General features: G+C 35.4%; 2 protein-coding genes across 4 annotated transcripts in view; one reads left to right on the top strand and one right to left on the bottom strand.

The window, feature by feature from the left end:
- CEP57 (centrosomal protein 57) overlaps positions 1-5,405 on the bottom strand; it is a 39,438-nt gene extending 34,033 nt beyond the window's left edge. Inside the window, exon 1 of one of the 2 annotated variants that reach the window (XM_054592521.1) lies at positions 5,104-5,405. Coding sequence is in view for 1 of the 2 variants with exons in the window: in XM_054592522.1 (XP_054448497.1) it covers positions 5,104-5,148 (45 nt within the window). In the remaining variant the exon portion in view is untranslated. The remainder of the gene's footprint in view (positions 1-5,103) is intronic. The other variant, XM_054592522.1, reaches the window with a different exon arrangement.
- Positions 5,406-6,057: 652 nt separating this feature from the next.
- Positions 6,058-25,319, top strand: FAM76B (family with sequence similarity 76 member B). 2 transcript variants are annotated; one of them, XM_054592525.1, is made up of 10 exons: positions 6,058-6,434; positions 7,286-7,350; positions 8,439-8,493; positions 9,546-9,701; positions 11,457-11,656; positions 14,511-14,558; positions 14,751-14,831; positions 15,488-15,620; positions 18,804-18,905; positions 24,025-25,319. In XM_054592525.1, the coding sequence occupies exons 1-10, from the start codon at positions 6,348-6,350 to the stop codon at positions 24,112-24,114; spliced, it is 1,017 nt and encodes a 338-aa protein (XP_054448500.1). In that variant the 5' UTR covers positions 6,058-6,347; the 3' UTR covers positions 24,115-25,319. The 2 variants fall into 2 exon arrangements, with proteins under 2 accessions (XP_054448500.1, XP_054448499.1); XM_054592524.1 differs by having other exon boundaries at positions 15,485-15,620.
- Positions 25,320-25,886: the final 567 nt, after the last annotated feature.

The following is a 25,886-nucleotide window of genomic DNA, read 5'->3' as shown; positions in this document are numbered from 1 at the left end:
CATGTTGGAACAAATGTGGACCTTAAATGAAAACATTAAACTATATCCCTACCTCACAGCACACAAATTTAAAGCAAATCAAGGACTTTAAAGGCCCCAACTTTAAAATTTGAATAGAAAAATACAGAATATCACTCAGGCCTTGACTGTAAGAAAGAATTTCTTAACCAAAAACACAAATCACAAAAAGATTAAAAATTTTTACATTAAAATTATCAACTCCTAGTAAACAAAGGGTATTACAAAAATAAAAGCCAGAAAGTGTATTTCAAAAAGTCTTAGCTGACAAGGATGAACATCCAGAATACATAAAAAAATGACTATAAATAAATAAGATGAACCAATTTAAAACTGGCAAAAGACCAGGCATTTTCACAGAAGGAAAAACACTAAAGACTAGCAAAATTATGGGAAAAAAGGTGCATTTTCACCAATGATCAGGGGAGCACAGATGAAAACCAGAACAGGATAGTACATTTTACATTCACCTCTTGGCAAAAAGTTTTAAATTGGGACAATACCACCTATTAAAGAGGATATGGATTAAAGGGGACTGACTGTTGGTAGGGATGTACACTGACTGCCTTGGAAAACAACTCAGCATTACTAACTAACACCAACTTGCACATACTCTGCAACCCAGCAATTTCACTCACAGGTATATTTGCTTAATTAGTTATTTTTTTCTCTCACTCTTTAAAAAAAAAAAAAGTGCCAAGTCACTAAACATATTCCACAACTCCACTAGTGAGTTACAAGGGACAGCTCACCTACAGTTTGGGGGGAAAAAAGTCACTGTTGTAGATCTGTTCCTTTCAAACTTCATCTTGGGACTCATCTACACTCTTAAAAATTACTGAAGACCCCCAAAGAGCCTTTGTTTATGTGGGTTATATCTACTGACATTTACCATATTAAAAATTAAACTGAGAATATTTTAAGATATTTACTAATTAAAAAAAGTAAATCCATAATGTTATCAAATGTAATTTGAGTAAAAAATAACTGTATAATCCAAAAAAAGTTAAAAGAGTGGCAGTGTTTTACATTTTTGCAAATCTCTTCCATTCTTGGCTTAAAGGAAGGGTGGTGGTTTCTTTCATTTGTTTCTCATACTCACTGTTGGGTATGTATTTATTGATGTATGTGAAGAAAACCTGGTCTCACCAAGTGGTTGGGCAAGGAAGGACATTGTAGATGCCCTGAGAAGGTCTCAGGGACCCCCCCACCCCCCACCCAAAAGGTCTTCAAAGCACTCTTTGGTAACAGCTGCTCTAGAGAAATATTTGCACATGTGGAACATACGGAGGTCAGCCAGCACAGCAGAATTGTTTACAACAGCTAGCAAACAAATTAATGCACACCCCCTAAAAACCAAAGCCCATCAAGATACTATACTATATAGTGTGAATGAAAGAGGGGGCTATGTAGTAAACCTGACAAGCTACTAGGGGACACATGGCGAGCCTGGCAAGCTCAGTGACCAAGTGTAACCACCTAAAATGGTCTGATCATAAATTCCTAATTGCAGAGGATATAGTAGGTAGTTCCATCCCAAGCCTATAGCTTCCTTAGTAAAGGTCAATCATTACCTTAAGTGAGCTCTGCCCATTGTTCTTATACATCTAGGATGACATACCTTTAGGCACAACAGCAAGCATCACAGCACAAGACCATAGAACCCCTCGTTGTTATCTTGTTCCCTGAGTAACATCTCTGTATACTGTAAATGTTAAGTATTAATTATCCTGTACCCACCAATGTAAAAATATTTCCCTAGTTTGCTTTTTATCCAATCCTAGAGATTTCCTTGGCTTTGCCTTCTCCTACCTCCTTAATCTACCACCACTGGATTTCATATAATCCTTGTGGCTTCTCCTTTTGACTCTTTGACAGGCTGCAAAACTGCCATTCTCAGGAGTATTTTCTCAATCCATTGAGATTTTGCTTCTGGAAATACCCTCAAAATTTTAGCTCAAACAAACCTGTATAAAAACTTGCTTTGCTATAGGTTGGATTTTCTTTTGTTGAAAACAGAAATATAAAAAGTAACCTTAATCTTTCTGTGCCTCATCTGAAAATGTAACTACTAATGCCAACAAGATTATTGAAGATTAAGTGAATTATGAAAAGTATTTAAAGCATGACTACCATGTAGTACTAATAACTATTATGTACTTTTATACTCTCATAAGGTATGGTGGTGTGTCTGAAAGACATAGGAAGATTCAAAAAGGGGCATGAAAGTATTCATTTTATTCTCAAAAATAAATCCTTTATATTTCTGTTATAAAATATGATATATTCATAAAACATTTTAAAGAGAAATAAATATGGAACAGGTTGGTTAAAGGGCCCAGCTGAAAAAGCCAGAGAGGCCAATTAGATTAGCTTACAAACTAAATGCAAAGTGTCCTAAGTGCTGACCGTGGTTGCTAGGAAAATAAAAAAGGACTGACAAGACTATGCTGCCTGTACTTCTATTTAATATTATGCCCAATCATTGTTGTTTTCCTGCTGCTCTCAACTATTAAGTTGATACAGAGCAATCACTCAATGTTACTGTTACTTGCTGTTATTCTTGCAGTGAAGGACTACTTAAAAGAATAATTCAAATGTATCATCTGCCTCCATGTTGTTCACCTTTTAGATTTATATGCTGGCTGCTTCCTAAAGACTGTCATTTGTGAATCTACCTGTTAAAAATACTTGCCTGGATCCAAGTCAAGGTACACCCCTCCCTCCCCTAAAAAAGCCCTCTATTTACCATAGCTAGCTCCATGCTGGGCTTATCAATGCTAAGTATGAATTGTTAATGCTCCTGAAATCGGAGTATGAGTAGCCTTCCAAGTTCATGTGGTTTTAGAAGGCCTTTTTGTGTTGTCATATTTTATGGTCATCTGTTTGTTAAGCTAAAATGCTTTATAAATTCTGCTGGAAATGCCAACCTTATTTCTAACATGACAATTTAAGTGTTTAAGCAGGGCCATTTCTTATGATAAACTAAATTCAGTCATTTTGGTTTTGAGACATAGTGACTTCTAAATTACACATTCTGACGTTGCAGGTCAAGGTAATTAAGAAGGTTGGTTAAACTTTGATTTGTAAAGGGTCTTAGATACTCTTAGTGCATTCTTGATCTTTAGAATCTACTTAAAGCTGAGCTTAGCATATAAAAGATATATGCTTTCCTACAGTGCCAGAAAGCACTCTGAGCTTTCTGGCAAGGCTTCCTTAAAGACTAAGTGTTGACCGCATCCCTGTACCACTCACTGCTCAGCTGCACGGCCTTGGCATAACGCAGGCATACCTCATTTTATTGTGCTTTGCTTTACTGCGCGTCACAGATTTTTTTTTTTTTTTTTTTAACAAACTGAAAGTAAGACCCTCTTCAGCAAAAATATTACTTGTTTTATTGCAACTGTCTGGAACCAAATCCACAGTATCTCTGAGGTATGGCTGTATAAGAGTATTCTTTATTCAACCTCCCAGTGCTGTTGTGAGAGTAGTGAAAAGCACTCCTGTTGCAATTAAGTTTAATTAACCACAATTTTTATATAATCACACCCATCTACTTACTGACACTTCTAACAGTCTAATCGTTCCTCTTTTACATTCCCTTTTACTGACCTAATTCGTCACTGAATTCCAACTGCTTCAGTCATTTTTTTCTCCTTAATTTTCCCTGACCTTTCTGCAAACTTGTTACTCTCATTCTGCTGAAACCCTGAAGATTATTTCTGGCCTCACTAACACAGATTCTAACAACAGTCACCAAAAACTGAAACTGAGGAAAAATGTGTCTTTATCAAGTATACCACTCTTTTAACATTCTCTAAACACTTCCCCCCGTTAGCCTCTAAAACCTTTCGCTGATACTCTCCTGTTTTCTTCCTTCACTATTCCCCTTTTTTCAAGTTTTTAACCTACTTTTATAATTTATCTAAATATAACTCTACTCCCACATTACCACTGCTCATTGCAAATTGTTTACTGAAAGTTTAGAAAGTTTACCGGAAGCATTTACTGTCCTGGCACACACCCTAAATGCCTTTGCTGCCTTTCCCTCTTTCCTTTCCTGATCTTGTGACAAGCATTTGGAATTCCTTCATCATCCAGCTTGCTCCATCCTCCCTTCTAGGAAAACAGTCTCTACCCTACCCAAACACTGCTAATCACTCTCACTTAGGTTATTCCAGTATGGAAGCATTTATCAACCTGTTCTGTGTAATCATCTATTTACCGTAATTTCTCTTCAGTGCTTTGCTCCTTAGAGCAGGGATTCTATCCTATGTTTGTGTAATCTTAGAGCCTGAAAGTATGTGAGGCACTTAGCATTCGCTAATAAAGAGACAATGGCTCTAACTAGAGGTTCCTCACATTTACAGCTTATCTACAGTATTCTCAAAGTGGCGGTTTCCAAATTGCTAAGTGTTCGCCATTCCAACTCGACAAATATTAGCGACTTAACTGGCTGGTGGCCCTGTGGAGGTAAAAATAATAATTAAGATCAGCTCCTCGTATCGTTTCTCTAAACGGCATTTATACGTGGCAGTCAGTAATAAGGTGAGAGGTAGAAGGCGCGAGCCCTGGGTAGGAGAAGCACAAAACAAAGTTACTGGGAGGGTGGGAAAGGGAGGCACTGCCCTCTACGGAATCGCTTAAGCAAGGGCAGGTATGCACTCCAGATTGCGGACTATTCAATAACTGCCAATTAGGCCGACCAGGGCGCCTACCTGGCTTGGGCAAGATTCCTAGAGGGGCCGTTACACCCACGTGACCAAAGGAGCACAATTTTCGTAATCCAAGGTGTGGATACAGTCATCCCAGCGGGTCGTGACAGTGTTCGGTAACCTGGGCTGCTAGCAACGCCAAAAGGTGAAGGGGGCGTGGGAGTTAAGAGACCGGCCAGGCCAGTTTCTAAGGAAAGGTCCAATCTACGTAGAGCAGCAGTGGACGCAGCAGTAGCACGGGGCGCTATAGGCGCCTCACGCCGTTCCCCAGCCTGGGATGAGACGCCCGGCCGATAACGCTCTGGAGGATGAGGAAAAGCAGAGGCGCCAGGACAGACCTGGGCCTATTCGAACGTCAACCGCTTCTTACCGAGAACTGAGAACCAGAAGTCGCAGAGACCGATGCTGCCGCCATCTTCCTGTCTGCCCAGCGGACCTCCTCAGCTCAGGAGCGGTCCGGGTTCTGGTGCTCTTCTTCCAGATTCGAGAGCCGCCCACCAGGGGCGACCCTAAGCCGAGCCCCAGGTGGAAGGGGCTGAGGAGCTGGTGTTGGGTATGGAAACCCCTACCACACACCCCCACGGACGCCCACGCTCAAAGCACACGCGAGAAGGGCAACACGTCCTAACGAACGTCTTGACTAGCCAATCAAAAAGGCGGACAGCTTCCGGTATAGGAGCAAATCCGCCTCTTCCCTCGATGACGTCACAAGGTAGCGTGCAGTGGAGACCGCAGAGGTCGGTAACGAAGGGAGCTACTATACTACTGTGAGGGGATTCTATGGAGAGGCGGGCCTTCTCAAGGAGGAAACGTAGGCAAAGGGTGGTCTCCTGAGGCAGCTGAATAGAGTGATTGATACAAGTTAAAGCGAATGCGAAGTTCAAACACTCCATCAGTTCTCTTGGACTAATCACCAAGGAAAGCGTTTGCTTGACTCCAGGACGCCTCTCCAGGTGAAGTACTCACCTTTCGGCCAATAACAAATGGAATGAGGAGGAGCTTAATGATTTGGTCCAATACAAGTCAAGAGAAGAGAAGCTGAGGCAGAGAGTAAACCTCGCGAACACTCGCGCAATTGGATTGGGAAGCTCTCACCCAAACCTCAGACTTAGAAATACCCGCGGCCCGGGTCTTCGGGCGGGGCGAGTTTAAAGCGGCTTTCGCGCGCCCAGAGCGTTGGGCTGTTATTGGCCAGCCACTTCCTCCCTTTGTGGGAGCTCCCTGCGTAGTCGGGGTTAGGGGTTGGGAGGAGCGGCCAAGTGACGCAGTAGCTTCCCCAGCTAATCAGGGATGGGGAAGGGAGGCCGAGAAGGAAGCGGATCCGCTGCCGCTCGGCGAAACTGCAGCGAACTACCCGCTTCGTCTCCCTCCGCCGCTTTCGGGGCCTAAGCAGGAGCGGCTGGGACGGCGTCACTGGGTGGGCTGGGGCGGAAGTGGAGGCGGAGGGAGACGGCGGCGCCCACTGGGATTTGGGCTCTCCCAGCGAGGCCCTGGTGGGCGCGAGGTAGGGGGAGGGGGAGGAGGAGGAGCCCGCGGCCCGGGCGGCGGCGCCCGACTTCCCCGTAGGGCCCCGCCTCGGAGCGGGCGCCTTGGAGGAGGAGACTGAGGAGCAGGATGGCGGCCTCGGCCCTGTACGCCTGCACCAAGTGTACCCAGCGCTATCCCTTCGAGGAGCTCTCCCAGGGCCAGCAGCTCTGCAAGGTCCGTGGGTGCTGGGCGGCGGGCGGGCGGGGTTTCCTCGGCTGTAGCCCGAGGGAGCTGGGTGCCCGCTGCACTGCAGCCCCGCTCTCTTTGCCGGCGCCTTGGGGGTTTGGAGCCCTCGCCCCCTCACCCGGGGACCCTTTTATCGGATGACCTGGGCAACATCTGGAAAGGCCTCTGAGAGGAAGACAGACTCCTGCCCTCTTCCAGGCGGCCCAGGAGGGGTCCGGGCCCCAACAACGTTCAGGGGTCTCAGGGGTGGGGCTGACTGAGGCAGCCACCTGTCTATGCCGCAGAGACCGTGGGGTGGAGATGTTTTCATCTCGGGGTTTTTTTTTTTTTGTTTTTGTTTTTTTTCTCCTAAGTCCTCTCCTTCCACTGGGAGGCAGGGGACGTTTTTGCACTTTCTTGCTAGGAACCTGAAGCAGCAAAGCTGATGGCATCCTTCTTCCCTGTCCAGGAAAGCGAAGCGACTGGCTTGGGAACAGAATGCTCTATGATTTGGAGCTCCTCCCATCCCATTAAAGCCGGGATGCTGTCTGTGAGCAACGGTGCAAAATAAGTAGTTTCACATTTAACCAATACTTGAAATCGGCCCTGACAGCTTTCTTAATTTATCTGTAGTATACCCTCCACCCCCCACATCTAATAAAGACAAAGACACCTATGACTTTCCTAAGCAATTACGCTGTAATTGGCCACTTACATGATAAATCACCCCAGTACCTACATTGGGGGACAGATTTTATTAATGTTTTAGACACTGACTAGTTTAGGTAATAATCTTAAACCAGAATAGTGAAACTTGGGACTTTGAGATAGATACTGATTAATTCACTGTCTTATTACAGGAATGTCGGATTGCGCATCCTATTGTAAAATGTACTTACTGCAGATCAGAATTTCAACAAGAGAGGTTTGTATATTGCATAGTTTTTGATTGTTAAAGTGTTGTTTGTAAGGAATACTTGGGGGTTATATCTCCATATTTGTATTAAAGTATTTTTTTAAAAACAGTTTAGCTTCTTAAATTTTAAGTTCTAAGCATTTTACACATGGTGGAAAAGAAAACGTTGACCAAAAAAGTAATGGTTATTTTACATTTAGACTCAGACTTCAGTTTGAACATGAGGAAATAAATGTTGTTGTATGGGAAATGTATAGCCTTGCTAATGAACAATTCAAATATAAGCAGATACTATTAAGTTAAAAGTACAACATTAGTGCTGACATGGACTGAGAAAAGGGCTATAGTGTTGTACCAACTATCTTCCAAGAGTGAAATCTAGTACTTTTTTAATAGGAAAATTCCTGTTAAAAAATAGAGTACACATGTGGAAGTAACTTAAGAGAAGAACAAGTAATTTCTTTATAAGTTGGTGTGGGCATAACAGTAGGGAAGGCCTGGTGAAAGTTTTGGTAGACACTGATATGTAACACAGCATAAATAGTGGCGAGTGTGAACATCTTGCAGTAAGATAGGAAAAATTAAGACTGTTTTGTTTACTAAAAATACACAATGAAAATGTATTAAAAAATTCATGTTAAATAAGTGATTTTCAACCTTTTTCATCTCATGGCACACGTAAACTAATTACTAAAATTCAGTGGCACACCAAAAAATACATTATTTTTTTGATCTGACAAAAAGAACAAGTATAATTTTGATTAATTCGTACCACACTGCTATTGTTGTGTTGGCTGTTGTCTTTTTTGTGAAAATCTAAGGGGAAAGGGGTCAGTGCCCCCAACTAAATAGTCAGGTTGTACATGTTCTAAAAATTCTTGCTGCACACTGGTTGAAAATGGAAGATGAGTAAATTTGAATAGTAGACAACCATAAAAAGACCTTTATGTTTGTATTTTTAAAAAATTTTTTGGTTTATATTGGAGTGAGTTTACATACTACTAAAACAAGTTTTACATTTTTTCTGCTTTGTTCAACATCATGTGCATTAACTCAGAAAGCTGCATAAATTTGATCACGTACAATTTTCTTTTCAGCAAAACTAATACAATTTGTAAGAAGTGTGCTCAAAATGTGAAGCAATTTGGCACGGTAAGTATGTCATATAGTTTTGTTTCATGTTATTGTTACTGGTCAATTAATGTTTTTCACAAAGATGGACCTTTTAAAAAGTATGTATAGTTTCTAAATATTTCAACATATCAAAGTATTTCAGGAAATTTTCTATAGACAGCCTATGGGGAAGCTGACAACATTTAAAAATAGCCATATTGTGTTCATGTTTTTATATATATTGAAATACAGGGGGAAATTTATGGTTTTATTCATTAAAGGTTCAAATATAACAAACTCCTGGTTACAGAGAAACTACTTACTCATCAATCACTGTTGCATATTTATGCTTTTCTCCCTTTTTCAGAACCTCCAACAATTTTTATATAGCAGCACACTTTAGGCACTTATTCACAGAAGTCATGACATTATCCTAGTACAAATCCTTACATGTGTATAACAGTTGTTATTGGTTTGTTATAGTCATGATTAGTCAAAGTGTTGACCTTAAAGCTTTATAAAATCCTGAATTGTCTTTTGAATATCAAAGAAAATCAAGGTATGTTTGTTATAGTTTATATTGAAAAAGCTTATGCCATTTTTTGAAGTTGAAAACTTACCTATAGTATGCACTCCTTGCATTATTTGTACCTGTACATGATAAATGTACCTGTACATGATAAATGTTTTTCATGATTTTTTTAAACTATTCAATAGAGTAACAAAAAGTTTCATAACGAGAAATAAATGTTACTAAATGAATAGAAACATGATAAATGTCATTGAACATGACAGGGCAGCATACAGTATGTCCTTGAATAACATTTTGTTATGACATTGATAAAATGCTGTAGGAACTTAACTCATATCAATTACCCTATGGTAAAATTGGTTTTGATATACATCATTTCTATTCAAGTCACAGAATTTATTGACAGTGTTAACTTGGGACTTACTGTATTTGACAAAAGTTTTTTTTCACTTATTTTCTTAATTCCAGAAATATATATATACACTGGGTATATTTTATGCAGCAGATTTTTAATATTTTTAAACATCTTTGTTAAGGAAAATATATATATTTTTTTCAGCCTAAGCCTTGTCAGTACTGTAACATAATTGCAGCATTTATTGGTACAAAGTGTCAGCGATGCACAAATTCAGAAAAAAAATATGGACCACCTCAGACCTGTGAACAGTGCAAACAACAGTGTGCTTTTGATCGGAAGGAGGAGGGAAGAAGAAAGGTATGTTTTATTTATGTTATGACATTCTGGAAATTATATAAAACACCAAACAAATTGGAAGTCATTATAACTAATACACTATTGAGACTTGATGTATTCTTTGAGTCCCTGAAAGCAAGTAGTTAGACAAAAATGCAGAAGAATGCATTTTTTCCTTCTTTGCATTATATGTAGATTCATGTTGATCAACAGAGTTTACTATACTTTAAAAAATATTCTGTGATGGCTGTTCTGTAATACTTGGTTATCTAACAATTGGTTTGGGAGAGCTGCTGCATTTAAATCCTTTCAGCTACTTACCCTTTTTGCTGGTTATTTGAAGGTACTGGTATGAAAAAATTCTGATAGCATACTAACATGTATAATTCACAGTTAGTCTTGTGCCTCTTGATTTGGGGCTCATTTTAAATCATTATTTTTCTCTGTCTTCAGTGACTTAAAAAGTCTATGTGTGCATAGGCATTCCTCTGTTGATCAGCATTCATACAGGTTTCCTGTTCTCTGTCAGTTTCAGTCATTTAGAAAATGACTGTCGCTTTGAGGAGCTCCTCTAGCTGCCCCCATAGCAATACACGCACCCTAATTGTAAGAAATGTCCCTCTGGCACTTTTTAGGTGAAGAAACAGAAGCTAGAAACAATTTTATTTTTATAGGTTTAGTATTAATTTTGTAAAGAAATCTTCTTTTTTCTTGACATGTACAATTGATTCTCATTATTCATAGTAGTTATGTTCTATAAAGTTGCTGCAAAACTAAATTAGTGAATACTGAACTATTGCCCCTAAGGGCAATTGCAGGATTAGGTTTTTGCCTCTGGTCACAACATGGTAATCAGTATAATGTTTTGTCTTGTGTCTGTTTCTGTTTAAAGAGACTTTAATATATATTGTTGATTGATTAAACTGAAGTCATAGCAATAGAGTTACAATATACCTGAATGAAGCTTATCTAACACATGTATTTTCTACATAAGGTACATTACAGCCTTCTTGTGCTTAGGAACACTGCACATCACATCACTACACCTGGGAACCATTTTAAACACTGAAGTTACTGATAAAAAACACAAGATGCAAAAAAAAAAACGTGGCACTAAATAGAGCATGAGAAGGATACTTGTTTACAGTATGAGAGCTGAAAGAAGGCAGCAGAGCGTCACCTTGTTCAACCTGAGCTGGGAAGGTTTGCAATCCAGCTAAACAAATCGCTGCCCTGTGCATGTGCGTGAATGATCACGAAAGTGCTGCAAGTTGATTTTGGTGTTACAGATGAATGTTAGCAAGTAGGTGGTGACTTTACAAATATGAAATCAGTGAATGACAGTCAACCTTATATGTTATTTGAGCTCTTCTTTTTTTCTGTAAATTAACAGCTTTTACTGTAGTGGGAAATATTTTGTCATTTTAGTAATCACACAGCGATTTTAAGAATTCAGGCTAGTGCTCTGGTAAGACTTCTTCCAAGTATCTCATCAATATGTTCTTATTTTCAAAGTAATGAGAAAACCAATTTTTCTCTCCAAAGTAAAAAAGTGCTTCAAAGCTAATGGAAGTCCATATGTCATCCTCACCAATTTTATGATCCTCCAAATAAGCTTTTTCCCAAGTTTCAGGAAAGTCTAATTTTACCTCCATTTTGCAACACTGTATGTGTTTGTGTGTGTGTGAAATAACAGAATAACTAGAAGTTGAACACTTTATCTTATGGCCAGTTAACAGGTACGTTTAATCTAATACAAATGTTTTTTTTTTAAAGGTTGATGGAAAATTATTGTGCTGGCTCTGTACTTTATCATACAAGAGAGTTTTACAGAAAACAAAAGAACAGAGGAAGAGCTTGGGATCTTCACATTCAAATTCATCTTCTTCATCTCTTACTGAGAAAGACCAGCATCATTCAAAACATCATCACCACCATCATCACCATCACCATCGTCACAGCAGTAGCCATCACAAGTAAGTACTCTGAAATCATGTTTTCTAAAATCCTCCCAGGCATTTAATGCCAAGTACTAGCTATGTGCTAGTTTCCACTGTATGTGGTAAACTTCTTGAGTGTCTAGTGCTGTTTCCCCACTTTGTTCAATGTATAAAATTACATACATTGAATGTGATTAGTTCTTTACCATAATAATAAAAACGACATTTAGGGAATTACCATATAAAATTATAACCATATCATGGAGTCAAAATACAAGTACCTCAGACTTAACTAATACTTTACTTAGGTTATCAAAAGCCTCAATTTTCTTTTTTTTTATTTAAATACTTGTTAGGACTTTATTTGTAGAATTATATTTACCTTAGTTATTATTAATTTGTTTTAGGTAAAACTAAATTAAATCAGTGACTAGGAAATGTGCATTCACTATTTTCAATAACAGATTGTAACCCTGTCACTTGTGACCGTGATAGAAACATTCCAAACCTTGAAAGTTCTCAAAGTGTGAGAACTAATTTTTTTTTAACTGGCAGTGCTTTGTTTTATTTTTTAAAAACATATAGGCAAGGACTCTAAATAACTATGTGATTTTTAAAGTGTGGAGTAAGGAAGTTACATAGTAGTCATATCTTAACACTTTATGTGTGTAGTATAAAGGTTTTTAAGTGTGGTTGTAGTCATCAGGGAAAAATCAAGAATATTGAAACAAACATTTAAATGGAGAATGCAGGAACATGATACACACAGAATTTTAGAAGAATTCACATTTTTTCCCCAAATTTCTTTATGAGTCTTTAAAGGTCTAAATAGGTAAAACAATTTTGTTTACAGAAAACTGAGATGCCTACCACAGTGAGGAACACAGTGATATTTTGGGAATATAATATGGTTCTAATTAAAATTTTATTCTTAATTAAGGCAAACACAGATTAAATTATGGGGTGTTATGGAGGCAGTGATGTTGTTTACATCAGGAGCAATTTTTTTTCACTTGATTTACTTAACTGTGTTGTGCTCTCTGGATGTTAACAATGGTAGATTGAATAGCGACTTCTAATCTGGCTATTTTGAAGAAATCTTGTGTGGTCTTTATATAAGTGTATCCCGACAAGCATAAATCTTCCTTGTTTTTGCTTCTTGCTTTAATAAATATGACAAATGGTATCAGACAGACCTCCTAAGACTCAGCTGAAATGTGCCTTTACCTTATTCTTTAAGATAAATTTGTCCTAGTGTAATAGGAAAGGACACCCTCAGAGTATGATTATAAAGATCAAATTCTGTGACAGGAACTTAAATCTTTTTTTAAAATGACAGGTTTCAAAAGTAAAAAGAAAGAGGATGGTGTTTGGTGTTGACTTGTTTTCTTTTTGATTACTTAAGAAATACAAATACTATTTTGTATTTGATGGATATAGACTGACAAGTAGCTAACCAGTTTGTGGGGTCCTATCTTAAGTTTAGTAGATTAGAGAATTATGAGAAGCAGCACATATTGTGGTATATAATGATGGAGGATGGGAAGGGGAGAAATTCTGGTCAGTCTGGATCTAGGAATGGCCCACCTCAGAAAATGAGGATGAGAATTCTAAGTGTTTTCTGCTTAATCATTATTAATGTCATTGTTCTCACATTGTGATTTGGATAGTGCTGTTAATTCATGTATGATTATGTGGCTTGCTAATGCTTATAATGAAATTTTTGAAAGAAACAAAATAGCAATTGAATTCCTTAGTAGAGTTGCCATACATTGCCATAAGGAAAACTCCAGTTCATAGATTAGAGAATTAATCCCCCAACTTGGTATTTATTTAGAAGTGATTTTTAAGAATATGTTTGTCTTTTACTTTTTGCTTAATAAAACTTCTACAGCTAAAACAGTAGTAAATTTTATACATACATACACATATTTACATATTTCCAGTTACTGTGTATGTGCTAGCACGGTACTTATATAACTTATTTAATTCTCATGTATTATACCCATTTTATAGATGAGGGGACTGAGGCTTAGGAATTTTAAGAACCTTGCAAAATGTCACATAACCCACATCCTCTAATATCTCTTAAGAAATACGGTGTCTAGTGCAAAGGAGATGCTCTATACATGCTGAATTAGTAAACTAAACTAGGGGTTAATGAAGAATAGGTTAATGTGCAAGTACAGGGGGAAAATTTGTAGAATTCAGAGTGCATTATAAGGTGGTTATATTAATATCATGGCATAATGGAAATGAAGGAGTATATTGTTAATTATAAGTAAAAGCTAAATCATTACTGTGAAATTTCCCAGTATTTTCAGCATCACTTTTTCAGATTACTGACTAAGAAAGATCTAGAGACTTTGGACAGAGTTGGAGAGAAGTAGTAAAGAAACAAAGAAATTAAGATATTTTCTGGTTCAATTTGAGTTACTCCAAAGTAAGAATCTTCATGTAGAATTATTAGGAAGGCCTTCAATCCAAAGGTAGAACATCTCTCTGAAAGAGTAAGGGCAGCCTAAGTGCAATGATTCTCAGACTTTATAATTATAGATCCCTGTTGTGTTTCATGGTCATATACCCCTGCCCTTAGTGTGATATTAAATTGAATTTGAAGGTCCTCATTAAAATAAAATTCAGTCCCATCATTGTACCTTTCTTGAAGACCTTTTAAGATGGCTAGTAATTTGATTAGAATTTATCATATTAGGATGTGACTTATTCAGTTATATATTTGCTTACTCTGAAAATTTAATTGAATATGCCTTTCTCTGAATGAAAGATTATAATAAACATACAATTTGATTTCATTCATTGGGAAGAATGCTGTGAAATGCACATGTATTAAATAAATGTTGTTATTAGACGTCATTTATATATTTTTCAGAATCAGCAATCTGAGTCCAGAACAAGAGCAGGGACTGTGGAAACAGAGGTAAATATGTTAACATATATTCTGAAGTATTTTGAAAAGTATTTTTTAAATGTCACATCTCTTTGTCCTTGTTGCTTAGGTTTTTAAAAAAATCAGTGATGTTTGGTAATATTGTAGGGGAAGAAAAATAACTTATCACTTGGTGCCTCAACCATTTGTACTCTAATTTTTCTTATTAATGTTTGGTTTCAGCCATAAATCCACTGCAGCAATTCAGAATGAAACTCCAAAGAAAAAGCCCAAATTGGAATCTAAGCCATCTAATGGAGATAGGTAAAAATGAATTCCTTTAGTGAAAATTCAACTTAGTTGAACAGTTCTGGTTGATTGCCAGTTATTACTAGGTGAAAGAATAGAAACGTGTCGTCTACATTGACTTCTTCGAGTCATCCAGAAAAGTAAACATAATCAGTTAAAATTTTAAACTTAATTTTGGCAATAAAAAAGTGGCACTGAACTATGTTGTTCTATTTGGGGAATAAATTTGGGTTTTGAAAAAAGGAAAACAAATCTGAATAGAGAACATTCTTTTTATCTTAATTATTCTTCAGTGAAACACAAATCTAATTGTGATATTTTAAATTGACCTGCTTGGAAAATGTTTTTAGATTTAAAGTATTATGAGCGTGACTTTGTTTTAGTTCATTAGCCAAAAGTTTGCTGATGTTACTGTACAAATTGGCTGCCTATTGCTTTACACTAGAAGTATTGACCCCCTAAAAGCTAATACTGAATTATATTTCTGCAGGTGTATGTAATGTGTGCCATTAGTAAGGTAATTTGCCAGTTGCATCCATTTCTGTCAGGTACATATTTTTTTGCATTAGCCTTAAGGATGTTTGTGGAATTGTCTAATTTATGCAATTTGAACACCTGCTAATTTTCCTTCTACTTCATTTAACTGTGTTTTACTTTTTTCTTTTTAGTAGCTCTATAAATCAGTCAGCAGATAGTGGGGGAACAGACAATTTTGTCCTTATAAGTCAACTGAAAGAAGAAGTGATGTCACTTAAACGTCTCTTACAGCAGAGAGACCAGACCATTTTAGAAAAAGATAAAAAGGTAAGAACATGGTTCACTGAAGCCTGGTAAGATTTACATCTTGACTCTTACTTGATAATTGCAATTTTACTCAACTTTCTTCAATAATTTGGTAATGTTTGTTGTGCATGATTCTTATAACACATATTACGAAAGCCTAAAGTGGAACCTAGCAGTCTAATGAAGGTGGATAAAATAGTCTTTCAGAATTTATGTTCTAAGAGTTAATTGAGAGCTAATTGGAATTGTAATGATTTCTGAACATTAGTTTTTTTTGTTTTAACATATCCCCTCACCTGGGGATATGTTTATTGATTTTGGAGAGAGAGGAAGGAAAGAGAGTGTGATAGAGAGAGAGACAGGCATTAATACTAACGTGAGAGAGAAACATTGTTCAGTTGCCTCCTGAATGTGCCCGGACTGGGGATTGAACCTCCAACCTAGGTATGTGCCCTGATCGGAGTAGGAACCTGAAGCCTTTTGGTGTACGGGATGATGCTCCAACCAACTGAGCCACCTGGCCAGGGCTGAACGTTAGTTTTCATTAAACCTATAATTTAAAATAAGTTTAAAGTCTTAATTTGAAAATGCAATGTAAAAGGTACATTATGTGAATTCTTATGATTTAAGAAAGTAATTATATGTAGTCCTTGATAAACCAATCATGCATAGATTATTTTATAGGAAGTAAGTACATTTATTGGGATTTTATTTATCAATTAGATCAAGAGGAATATCAAATATGTTGCCTATTTAGTGAAAGTTCTAAAACTTTCTGTGTGAACTTCAGAATGCTTTTACCTCTTTGGGCCTCAGTTTTCTCATTTTAAAAATGAAAGTATTAATTCCATCTAATGGGATAGTGGTTGTGATGAAACGAAAATGTAAAGTACTTACTCCTGGCATGTGTAAGTGGCCATAGCTACTATTACTAATATTTGGTCATCTTTTGTAATTTTTTTATGATCCTAGACTAGTTTGACCTATTTCAGACATCTTATGCAATAGGAAAACATTAAAAACATTCATTTTAAAATTACAAACAAGACATGATTATAAAGGTGTGTATGAATGACCTGTTTCTGAGTATCTGTAGTAGTGCTTCAGTCCGAGCTAGCTTTTACTCTGGCATTCAACAACTTTTATGTTACATTTTCCCATACCTTGATGGTTTAGCGGATTTAAATTTATTTTAATACATTTTACCTGACTTGAAGCAAAGTCAGTATAGGAAATTAAGGATTGACATAAGATTAAAAATATGATAGTTGTAAGTGCCTTATTTTTTAAGGTTAATTTTGATTAACTGCAGGATTTTTCAGTTAATGAGCTTTTATGGAAATTTATGCATAGAATTTAGAGACATTTCTATCTGTATTTAACCTATGTAGAAGTTGAGTATAATGGTAAGTTTACTATAATAATGATTCTAAAACCAAGTAGTAATAAATTGTGGAATTTTGACTTTTTAAGGTACTTTTCCTTTTCCTAACATTACTATTGTATATTAGTGCACTTCATTGAGTTTTCTGCTTTTGTTAGCATTCCTTTTTTCTTAAAAAACACTAATGGTTTAGGAAAGTAATAATTGTAAGCCTAAAATAGCTACATATTTGCAATTTTTTCTTATAATGTGGATCTAAGACAACCAAGTTATTTTTCTGAATTTATTTTACTTTCTTCAGTGACTTCTAGAGCCAGCCATGTACTAGATCATGAGAATATGAAGATGAATAAATAAGAAACATTCCTTATCTTCCAGAAATTTATAATCTGGAGGCAACTCACAGTATAGTAGTGGGAATAATTATTTCAGTTGATCCTAAGTGAAGTGGCATTTGGGAATAGAAATTCCTTTGTAGTATAGAAAAGTGAGAATTCAGTTATTCTTTGGATTTGACAAAAGCATTGGCTTTTATTCAGAAAATAAGATTAAAAGACACCATGAACTCCTTTCTCTCCTTTTGCTGTTGTATACCTTTCAGTTTACTAGCTTCTAGGTAATTACAAAAAAGAACTGCAAACCTTTAAAGCTTATGTAATAAAAACTATGTAAAAGTGACCAGAAGCTTTCTTATGCATGGTTCTGATAGTGAAATTACATAATGTCAACTTATTTTTTAAAGTCATGAGATTTTTTATTTTTTTGTATCATTGATACGAAAATTTTTCATGTTGCCTTTACGTCCTCAAATCACTTTTTCCTTACATTTGTCTAATTTAGCCCAAATTTTAAAGTAACTCCTTTTTTATCCTTGTTACTTTATCTGTTGTATTTCTGTGCTTTGTCCTTCATTTTTACCTCAAATGTTAGTTGGAATTGGAGACATAATTCTGTCATATTTTCAAATGAAAGCAATATAAATCTTGGTTCATAGGATTGTTCCTCTTTGTACTTGCCTCTGTGAAACTTTTTTCTTAACCATTGAAAGATAGTTTAACTTGCAACCAGTTTTATTGTTTACTTTTTTTATATATATAACATAAAGTACATTTTAATTGAAACACTTTTCAAGGTATTAGCCATTAAGCTTTCCTGTTGGCATACCAGTTGCCAAGCTCTGTCCAATGAAACCCTTTGAATAGAAACAAAAAGACAGCGTCTCAAAAGTTTTACTGATGATTCAGTATCATCAGTTGGTTAGTGTTATCCTGAGCCAGACATATACTGGATCATCGAGGATACAAAGATGAATAAATAAGAAACATTCTTTAATATCCAGAAATTGGTAATCTGGAGGCAACTCACAGTACAGTAATGAGAATAATTGTCTTAGGTGATCTGATGTGATCTTTGGTCAGGGCACATACAAGAAGCAACCAATGAATGCATAAATAAGTGGAACAGTAAATCGATGTCTCTCTCCCCCTCTCCCCCCCCCTTCTCTCCTTCTCTCCCCCTCATCTCCCTCCCTCCCTCCCCCTCTCTCCCCCCTCCACCCATCCCCTCTCCCTCCCTCCTTTTCTTCTTTTCTTCCTCCTTCTACCCCTCCTCTTGCTCTCCGAAAATCAATTTAAAAAATTTATGATAGAATTCATCATTTTGTATAACATAAATTCTATATAATATAAAATTCAGAAACTCAAAATTCACTTTTATAATCAATTATGAGTTTATTGCAAAGAATATTTAAAATGTTTGTGTATATGCATATATATATATATACACTTATATATATATATTTTGTTTTGTTTTTTAATCAGTTAACTGAACTAAAAGCAGACTTTCAGTACCAAGAGTCAAACTTGAGAACAAAGATGAACAGTATGGAAAAAGCTCACAAAGAAACTGTGGAACAACTTCAGGTAAATGGCATTATTTATGCAAACTGTTAGGCAAGGAGGGCTAAACTTCGTTAATAGTATTCATTGTCTTAGACTGGTACAGCTATCCCTATTTTATGCATATTTGGTGCATTTTCAGCTTTGATTCAGACTTTGCAATAGTTTTTAAGCCTGCCATCATTAAAAGTTATTGTTTGCCAGCTGTTGGCCTGTTTCATGTATCCATGCCTCTGTTTCTATTTTGTCAGAGGGAGTGGGGAAGAGGAGACTGAATGAAGGAAGGTGAAGCGATCAGCCAAAGAACATTTATGCATAACCCATGGACATAGACAACAGTGTAGTGGTGGCCAGAGAGAAAGGAGTAGGGGGCTAGGTGGAGGTGGGCTAAGCAGGGGAACATAGGGGGCATCTGTAATAGTGTTAACAATAAAAAAAAAAAATTATTGCTTGAAATCACTAGATAGGGGATTCAGTATATTTACATTGATTCTGAAAACTCCTGCCTAAACTTCAAATGATGTTTTCAGAGGAGAATGTCATTGCAGTATGTTCAGTTGATCATTGAAAAACAAAACATTTAAAATGAGATTTGTGAAAACGAGGTCCTTAGTACATTGTACAGTCATCCTTTTTAATTCCTCCCAGGTAATGGGAAGGGAGATGGGTATATAAAACCAATTTTAATGGATCTCAAGTGGAAGAAATTTATGCTGTTCGCAGTGATGAAAGCATCTAAGTCCATCTCAGAGTACTGCCAAGGATATGTACTCAGTAGGATTTTAATTATAGAGAACAATTGAATGGTGAAGCAAGAGTCACCACAGTTACAAAGAGGGTCTTACCTGATGTCTGGTGCACTGAGATGGAGAGCGTCCAATGAGATTATAGATTATTTCCTTATTTAAGCTTTTCTCACCTAGCTTTCACAGACTTAGAAATTAGACCCCATTAAACTAATTACATGTTCTATTGATTTATACTCTTACATTTGTAGAATTAATCTTCGGGTAACAGGGTTTTCAGAAATTTTAAAAGCATAGAGGATGCCAGCACACACAGACTTCAGACTTGATGGGAGAGTGCAGCTTGGGAAGGAAAGATACTGCCCTGTTTTTCTGTTTTAAACAATGTAACACCAAGGAATATTTGGTATTTCTTGACTTCATTTTTTGGCTTTGTATTCTTTATACTTTCAAAGTAGCTTAAATTGAGTAAGATTAGTAGATTTGGGAACCTGTTGAAATTCGAGGTACAGGTTGCCTACTCTGACAGCTGTCTGCTCTTAACTCTTAATTTTTTGTACTATTACAAAGAATTTTGAAGAGAAACCTTAGTAGAACCTGGAACATAGTAGGCATTCAAACAGTTTGTTTAATGAGTAGTGATTTATGGGGATTGCCCATTTATTGGGTTTCTTATACATTATTGTTTATCACCCACCAGTAAATATTAGTTTTATGACATTATTTTTCTCATTCAGTTATTAATGCTGAATAATTACCTGGGGAAAAAATATTCTGTATGATGATCTCTGATTTAATGTGGTTTAACAAACTCTGGGGTACATCCAGAATGAAGGAACAGAAAAACTGAGCAGTTCTTAAACATGATAAAACTTGGTACTTTTCACTGTTCAGAGGGGCAGTTTGTCGTCTTACTTTTTCATATAAGCAGAGGGGAACATGTTTGACATTTTAGCCTGATTGGTATCTTAAGCCTGCTTTCTCTTGATTGGCAGCTAAATTTTTGTATGATAGAATAGTAACTAATATGATTTTACATAGACTACCTTATTTGCTCCTCAAGATAACTTGGAGTTATGTGGTATGAAACTGTTCACATAATTAGTCAGAAATGACATAGAAACCTGCATCTTCTGACTTTGATTTGACTGTACTATTTCCTGTTCTACACTTTTCCTACCACCTTAGGTTACTTAGGTTTTGTTTCATCCTTGTTATCAGACCACTTTCCTATATCTTTTGTGTTATTGCTGGAGACATTTTGTTACAGTTAAGTACACTCTTTTAACCCCACTCTCTTTAGCAACCATGTACTAGTAGGTGAGTAAATATAGTTAAATATTTGTCTTATCTTTTTGTGATAAGAAACCGAACCCCGTAGCAGGATATTTACCCTGTTGTAATAGTTCTTGAAACATTTTTAACTATTGAACCTGGGATAAAAGCACTGAGCATCACAAGAAAAAATTGCACAACATACCTAAAAAAAACCAAAAACACTAAATTATCCAAAATATCAAGAATGCCAAATTAAAAAAAGCTACTTTTCATTTAGGAGATAAGTTAATAAAAAAGGAAGGGTACTATCATTTGAGTGGCTACTATGTACGAGTCACTGTGTGTGATTAAATGTTTTATATATTTGATTAGTTCTTTCAACTCCTGTTGGGGGGTGGGGTGAAGTTTCTGTTTACATATGAGAAAATAGATTCCAAGTTACATAGTAGGTTAAGTTGCAGAGCCAGGATTTAAAGCAGGATATGTGTGTTTCTTTATTCAGATATTTGAAACATTTTTAACTTAAGTTTTTAAATAACTTAATAGATTTTTGAGTGTGAGAATTAGTAATATTAATAGATAAAAAGTTAATGTATCTATATTTAAATATTGCATTATAAAATATATTTTTACTATACCAACATTAGAATAGATTTGGGCTTGTCTCCATTTAACAACTGACGCGATGTTTATTTTTCTTAGTTTTTTTCTTAGACAGTTTTTCGGCAAATAAATTTATTAGTGATATGGATAGGAGACCGAATATATAAATGCAGATTGAAAAATTAGCTGCTAAAGAATTAAAAGGAAAAATCGCTTTTAGTACCTAATGTTTGAGTTCTGGCATGTCATACTTAGAATATGAAAATTACGAACTTTTTTTTATTTCTTAATGATAATAAAAAATAATTTGAAGATTAACTTTTTAATGACTTGGTATGTCATTATAAATGCTTTTGTGTAACTGTAACTTAAAGATATAATGATGATCTCTTTGAAACAAATTTGCAGACTAATAATCCCTTTTTATGCCCTTCATAAATTTTTGTTTTAAAATTTGTTTCTTAAGGTACATTTTTTAGCCAGTAAGTCTATTATAGTTATAAATTAAATATTCTGTAGTTTACCATAAAAAGAATACTGCCATTTGCAACAACATGGATAGATCTTGAAAATACATACACTGCTAAGCAAAATAATGGAAAAAGTCAAGAATCATGGTTTTACTTATATGTGAGATATAAAACTGAAAGTAACAAATGAACAAACAAGACAAACCACAACTCAGACACAGGTAACAGTATGGTGGTTACCACAGAGAACGGGGGTTGGGGAGAAGTAGTAAAGGGTAAAGAAGGTCAAATATAAGGTGATGGAAATTTGACTTTTGGTGGTGAACACATAATACAATATTCAGACAATATAGAATTCTAATTGTGCATCTGAAACCTATATACTTTTATTAACCACTGTCACCCTCAGAGAGAGAACAATTCAAAACTATCACATTGACTAGGACTGGTCAACTGAGTAATAAACCAGTTGATCATGAGTGTGCTCACCAGGCTTCCACTAACTTACTGCCAGGCATTCTTAATGATTTATCCTGAGCTTCTCAAACTGTTTAGTTTTAAAAAAGAAAATAAAAATCCTTTTAAATTCTTGATGGTTCTCTAAATTTGAAATTGAAGCTCTTAATTACCATCTTTAATTGTTTAACAACCAGGAACAGAAATGCTGTTAATTGCATGGTCATAAAATAAAAATGATTTGATTTACAAATATGAGGTTGCTCTAAGAATATTTGCATTTCAGGGGTCATAGGTGTTAATTAGAAAGGGTATGATTGGAGAAGAGTTGGAGAGTCGGAGTACAAAACCTGCAGAGGTTCCTGTTTCATGAAACTGCTTTTAAAGATGCTATGCAAGGAAGGCAGGGTGTTATGTTGCCATAGAAAGGCTAATACTAGGAGTAGATGAAGTACTGAAGTTTAAAAAAAAAAAGTCTTACCCAGATAAGAAATCTTGAGACCTGTGAAGGAAAGGAAAATGGTTTTCAAGTATAAGCCAGAGGATATCTTTTTAAAATTTTGTTATTTTAGGACAGTTCTCATATTTCAAACTGTTGTTGACATTTGCCCTGTTTTGGCTCAAAAACTCCAGAAGTGTTTGATCATTAATGTACTTGTATATATGGAGGGTCCTTATTATCTATGTTTCCACAGTTAAGAGGTTGCATAGAGAGACAGGCAGTCAAAATATGAAAATACACTGAGGGTCCCTACTCACACATTCCTCCTCACTAAACAGTAGCAATTGTCACAGTACATTGGCTCAAGGATAGTGTCTTTGTCAATGGTGGATGGTACATTTGAATGCAGTGTAAGTTTGGTTCCGATAGATGACAAAGTGAAATTTTGAATCTTGGAAAAAAATTTCAGCCTTTTGTAAAACTAAAAACAATGGTAGAGTGATATAACTTCTCAAATTATATCTAAGCCAGTACCAACTGACTATATGACAATTAAAAGAACAAAAATAAGATCAATAGGGTGGTTCTGATGGATGCTTCAGAAAAGTTTTTTTGAACATCATTAAGAGAGTCCTGTGACAAAGTGATAAAGTCAATGTTTTGCAAAAATCGCTTCTTATGCTTGTTCTATAAATAGGTGAACATCAAATGGAAGACTTTGTACAGTTAATAGGGAAATAGTCCTCCAAGATTATTATTTGTGTCATTTGATCTTATGTAAAATAAAACTTAATTTCATTTCATGTTTTTAGGATAAAGAGCCGAACATTTTTTTCCTAGGTAAAATTTTGATACCCTTTTAAGCAGATTCACTTTAAGTGGCCTTTTTTTTTTTTTTTTTTTTTTTTTGGTAAATGATTATATGTTTGGACAACAATATTGACACTTATAAACCAATCTAGAATTTTCCCTCTACACTTCCATAATTACAGAGATGAACCTAAATACACTCTTTCATTTAATTTTGTTAGTGTTTCAGTGAAATGTTGTTGTATAAGTTTAAAAAAAATAGCAACAAATAAGTAGTATTCTTCAGCATAATTTACTGTTTTAAACATTGTTAATCTTAAATGTTTTTGTTCCCACAGGCCAAAAACAGAGAACTACTCAAACAGGTTGCAGCATTGTCAAAGGGTAAAAAGTTTGACAAAAGTGGAAGCATACTAACATCCCCTTGAGAGAGTTACTGATTTAGCATTTCTGCTGAAAATGTAAATTTGAAAAAAATTCTGTGAAGCCCTTAAATTCTGTGTAGTGGAAAAATATTTTTGCACACCAAATGAACTGGCGTGTTTCCTATTCACTTTTGTAACTGACATACAGCATTTTTTAAGTTGTAAAACATTCAAATAAAACTTCAACGGGTTTGAAGTAACTTTTTAATTATATGATACCAGGAACTTTTTTGCCAGCAATAGTATTAAACAGTTGTAAAAGGAGTGCATGAGTAGTGCTTTTTTATAAAATGCAACATGCAATAATAGAATAGGTATGGTTTTAAGAAATCAGAGCAGCAGGGTTTTTGTTTTATTTTTGTTTTATACCATGCTAATTTCAGATAAACAGGTTTCAATTTAGAAATACAAAAAACTTTTAAACAAGGAAAATGGTGAATACTCGTTTTTTTGGTAATTGTTTCACTTTGCATCAACATTAATTTAGGAGGGAATCATGGTGCTTTTATTAAATGAGCTTCAGAGAATATGTAAATATATTTTTAAAATTTACATCATTAACATTAGTTAGTAAACTGGTATTTTCATTATTGCTATAGGAATTAATGTTTATTGTACAGTATCCAAGGTAAAATGTGTTTTGTTTTGTAAAAACTACTGTGGATTTTTACTTACAAGTGCCTTTTTGCCACCTAATGTTTTTATTTATAGGAATGCTGATCTTTTGTATATAGTTTGTTTTAAAATCGTGTTTAATAAATGTATATAAATGCATATGTACAGAAGCCTATTTCAAAAGGAAATCAAAGTTGCTAGTAAAATGTTTGAGGTTGCATTAAGAACTGATGATGCATATAGACTTTAGATGATTTTGTGGTTTGTTTCTGTGTGATAAGGGAAAGCAGTTGGTCATTGAATTCATTGAATTATGTCAAAATACTCCCCCATAGATTTAATTTTAAATCATTTCTTGATAGAGTAATTTTATTTTTTATGTGATATGGCTTCATGTTCATATTTTGTAAGTTACATGTTTTGCTTTATTTTTTCTTTTATAAAATTTTTAAAAATTTATAATTTTTCTGCAGTGGTCCATATACCTGCTTTCCTTATAATATGTGGTTATCTAAGTTAATATTTATGTACACCATAATTAATTTGTAAGTTTAAGGCAAATCTGGAAAAAAATTAAATAACTATTAAACCAATCTGTGACTATCTTTGAATAAATTGGAATCTATTGTTTAAGATTCAGGTACTATTTATAAGAAAATTATATAAGAGTCTTTAAAACTGTCTATAAAAGGTTAGGGTAGGGTGGGATAGGTTATGGGAAGTTATTGACTAATTATATTTTGATCCATTGGTTTTCAGCCTGTAATGGAATTGATCTACTTAATATATGTCAGTTCAGACTTTTAGTTGAATTTTAAAGCATCAGGCATTGCTAGATATACTGGATAGAGTGGAACGTTCTTTCTCTTAGGAATTTATGGACAAGAGTAAATTTGTTTGAAGTAGACTGATTATTTAATCAAGTTTGGAAACTTTTTTAAAAACAGGCATTGATTATGAATGTCATCAAACGTCATTTTTTTCTCAGAACACAGAATGATTGCAATTGTTTTTAACATTACTCATGTTTCAGTAGATTATTCCTGTGCTTATTCATTATAAGTTAATACCATATAATTGTCCAATGTGAAAATATATAATATAGAGTAATTTTCAAGTGATAATAAAAGTCTGGACCAATCAGATTTGAAAGAACTAAA

The sequence above is a fragment of the Pteronotus mesoamericanus genome, unplaced genomic scaffold (genome assembly GCF_021234165.1).
Source record: "Pteronotus mesoamericanus isolate MK-2021 breed Mesoamerican mustached bat unplaced genomic scaffold, CSHL_Meso_final scaffold_36, whole genome shotgun sequence".
Taxonomy (NCBI): Eukaryota; Metazoa; Chordata; class Mammalia; order Chiroptera; family Mormoopidae; genus Pteronotus; species Pteronotus mesoamericanus.
This window is presented reverse-complemented; position numbering and strand designations above follow the sequence as displayed.

Bases quoted from the DNA above. Each gene is read 5' to 3' on its own strand.
- FAM76B (XM_054592524.1), top strand. From the start codon at position 6,348: ATGGCGGCCTCGGCCCTGTACGCCTGCACCAAGTGTACCCAGCGCTAT. The intron at 6,435-7,285 runs GTCCGTGGGTGC...GTCTTATTACAG, and splicing joins AGGGCCAGCAGCTCTGCAAG to GAATGTCGGATTGCGCATCC. The intron at 7,351-8,438 runs GTTTGTATATTG...TTTTCTTTTCAG, and splicing joins TCAGAATTTCAACAAGAGAG to CAAAACTAATACAATTTGTA.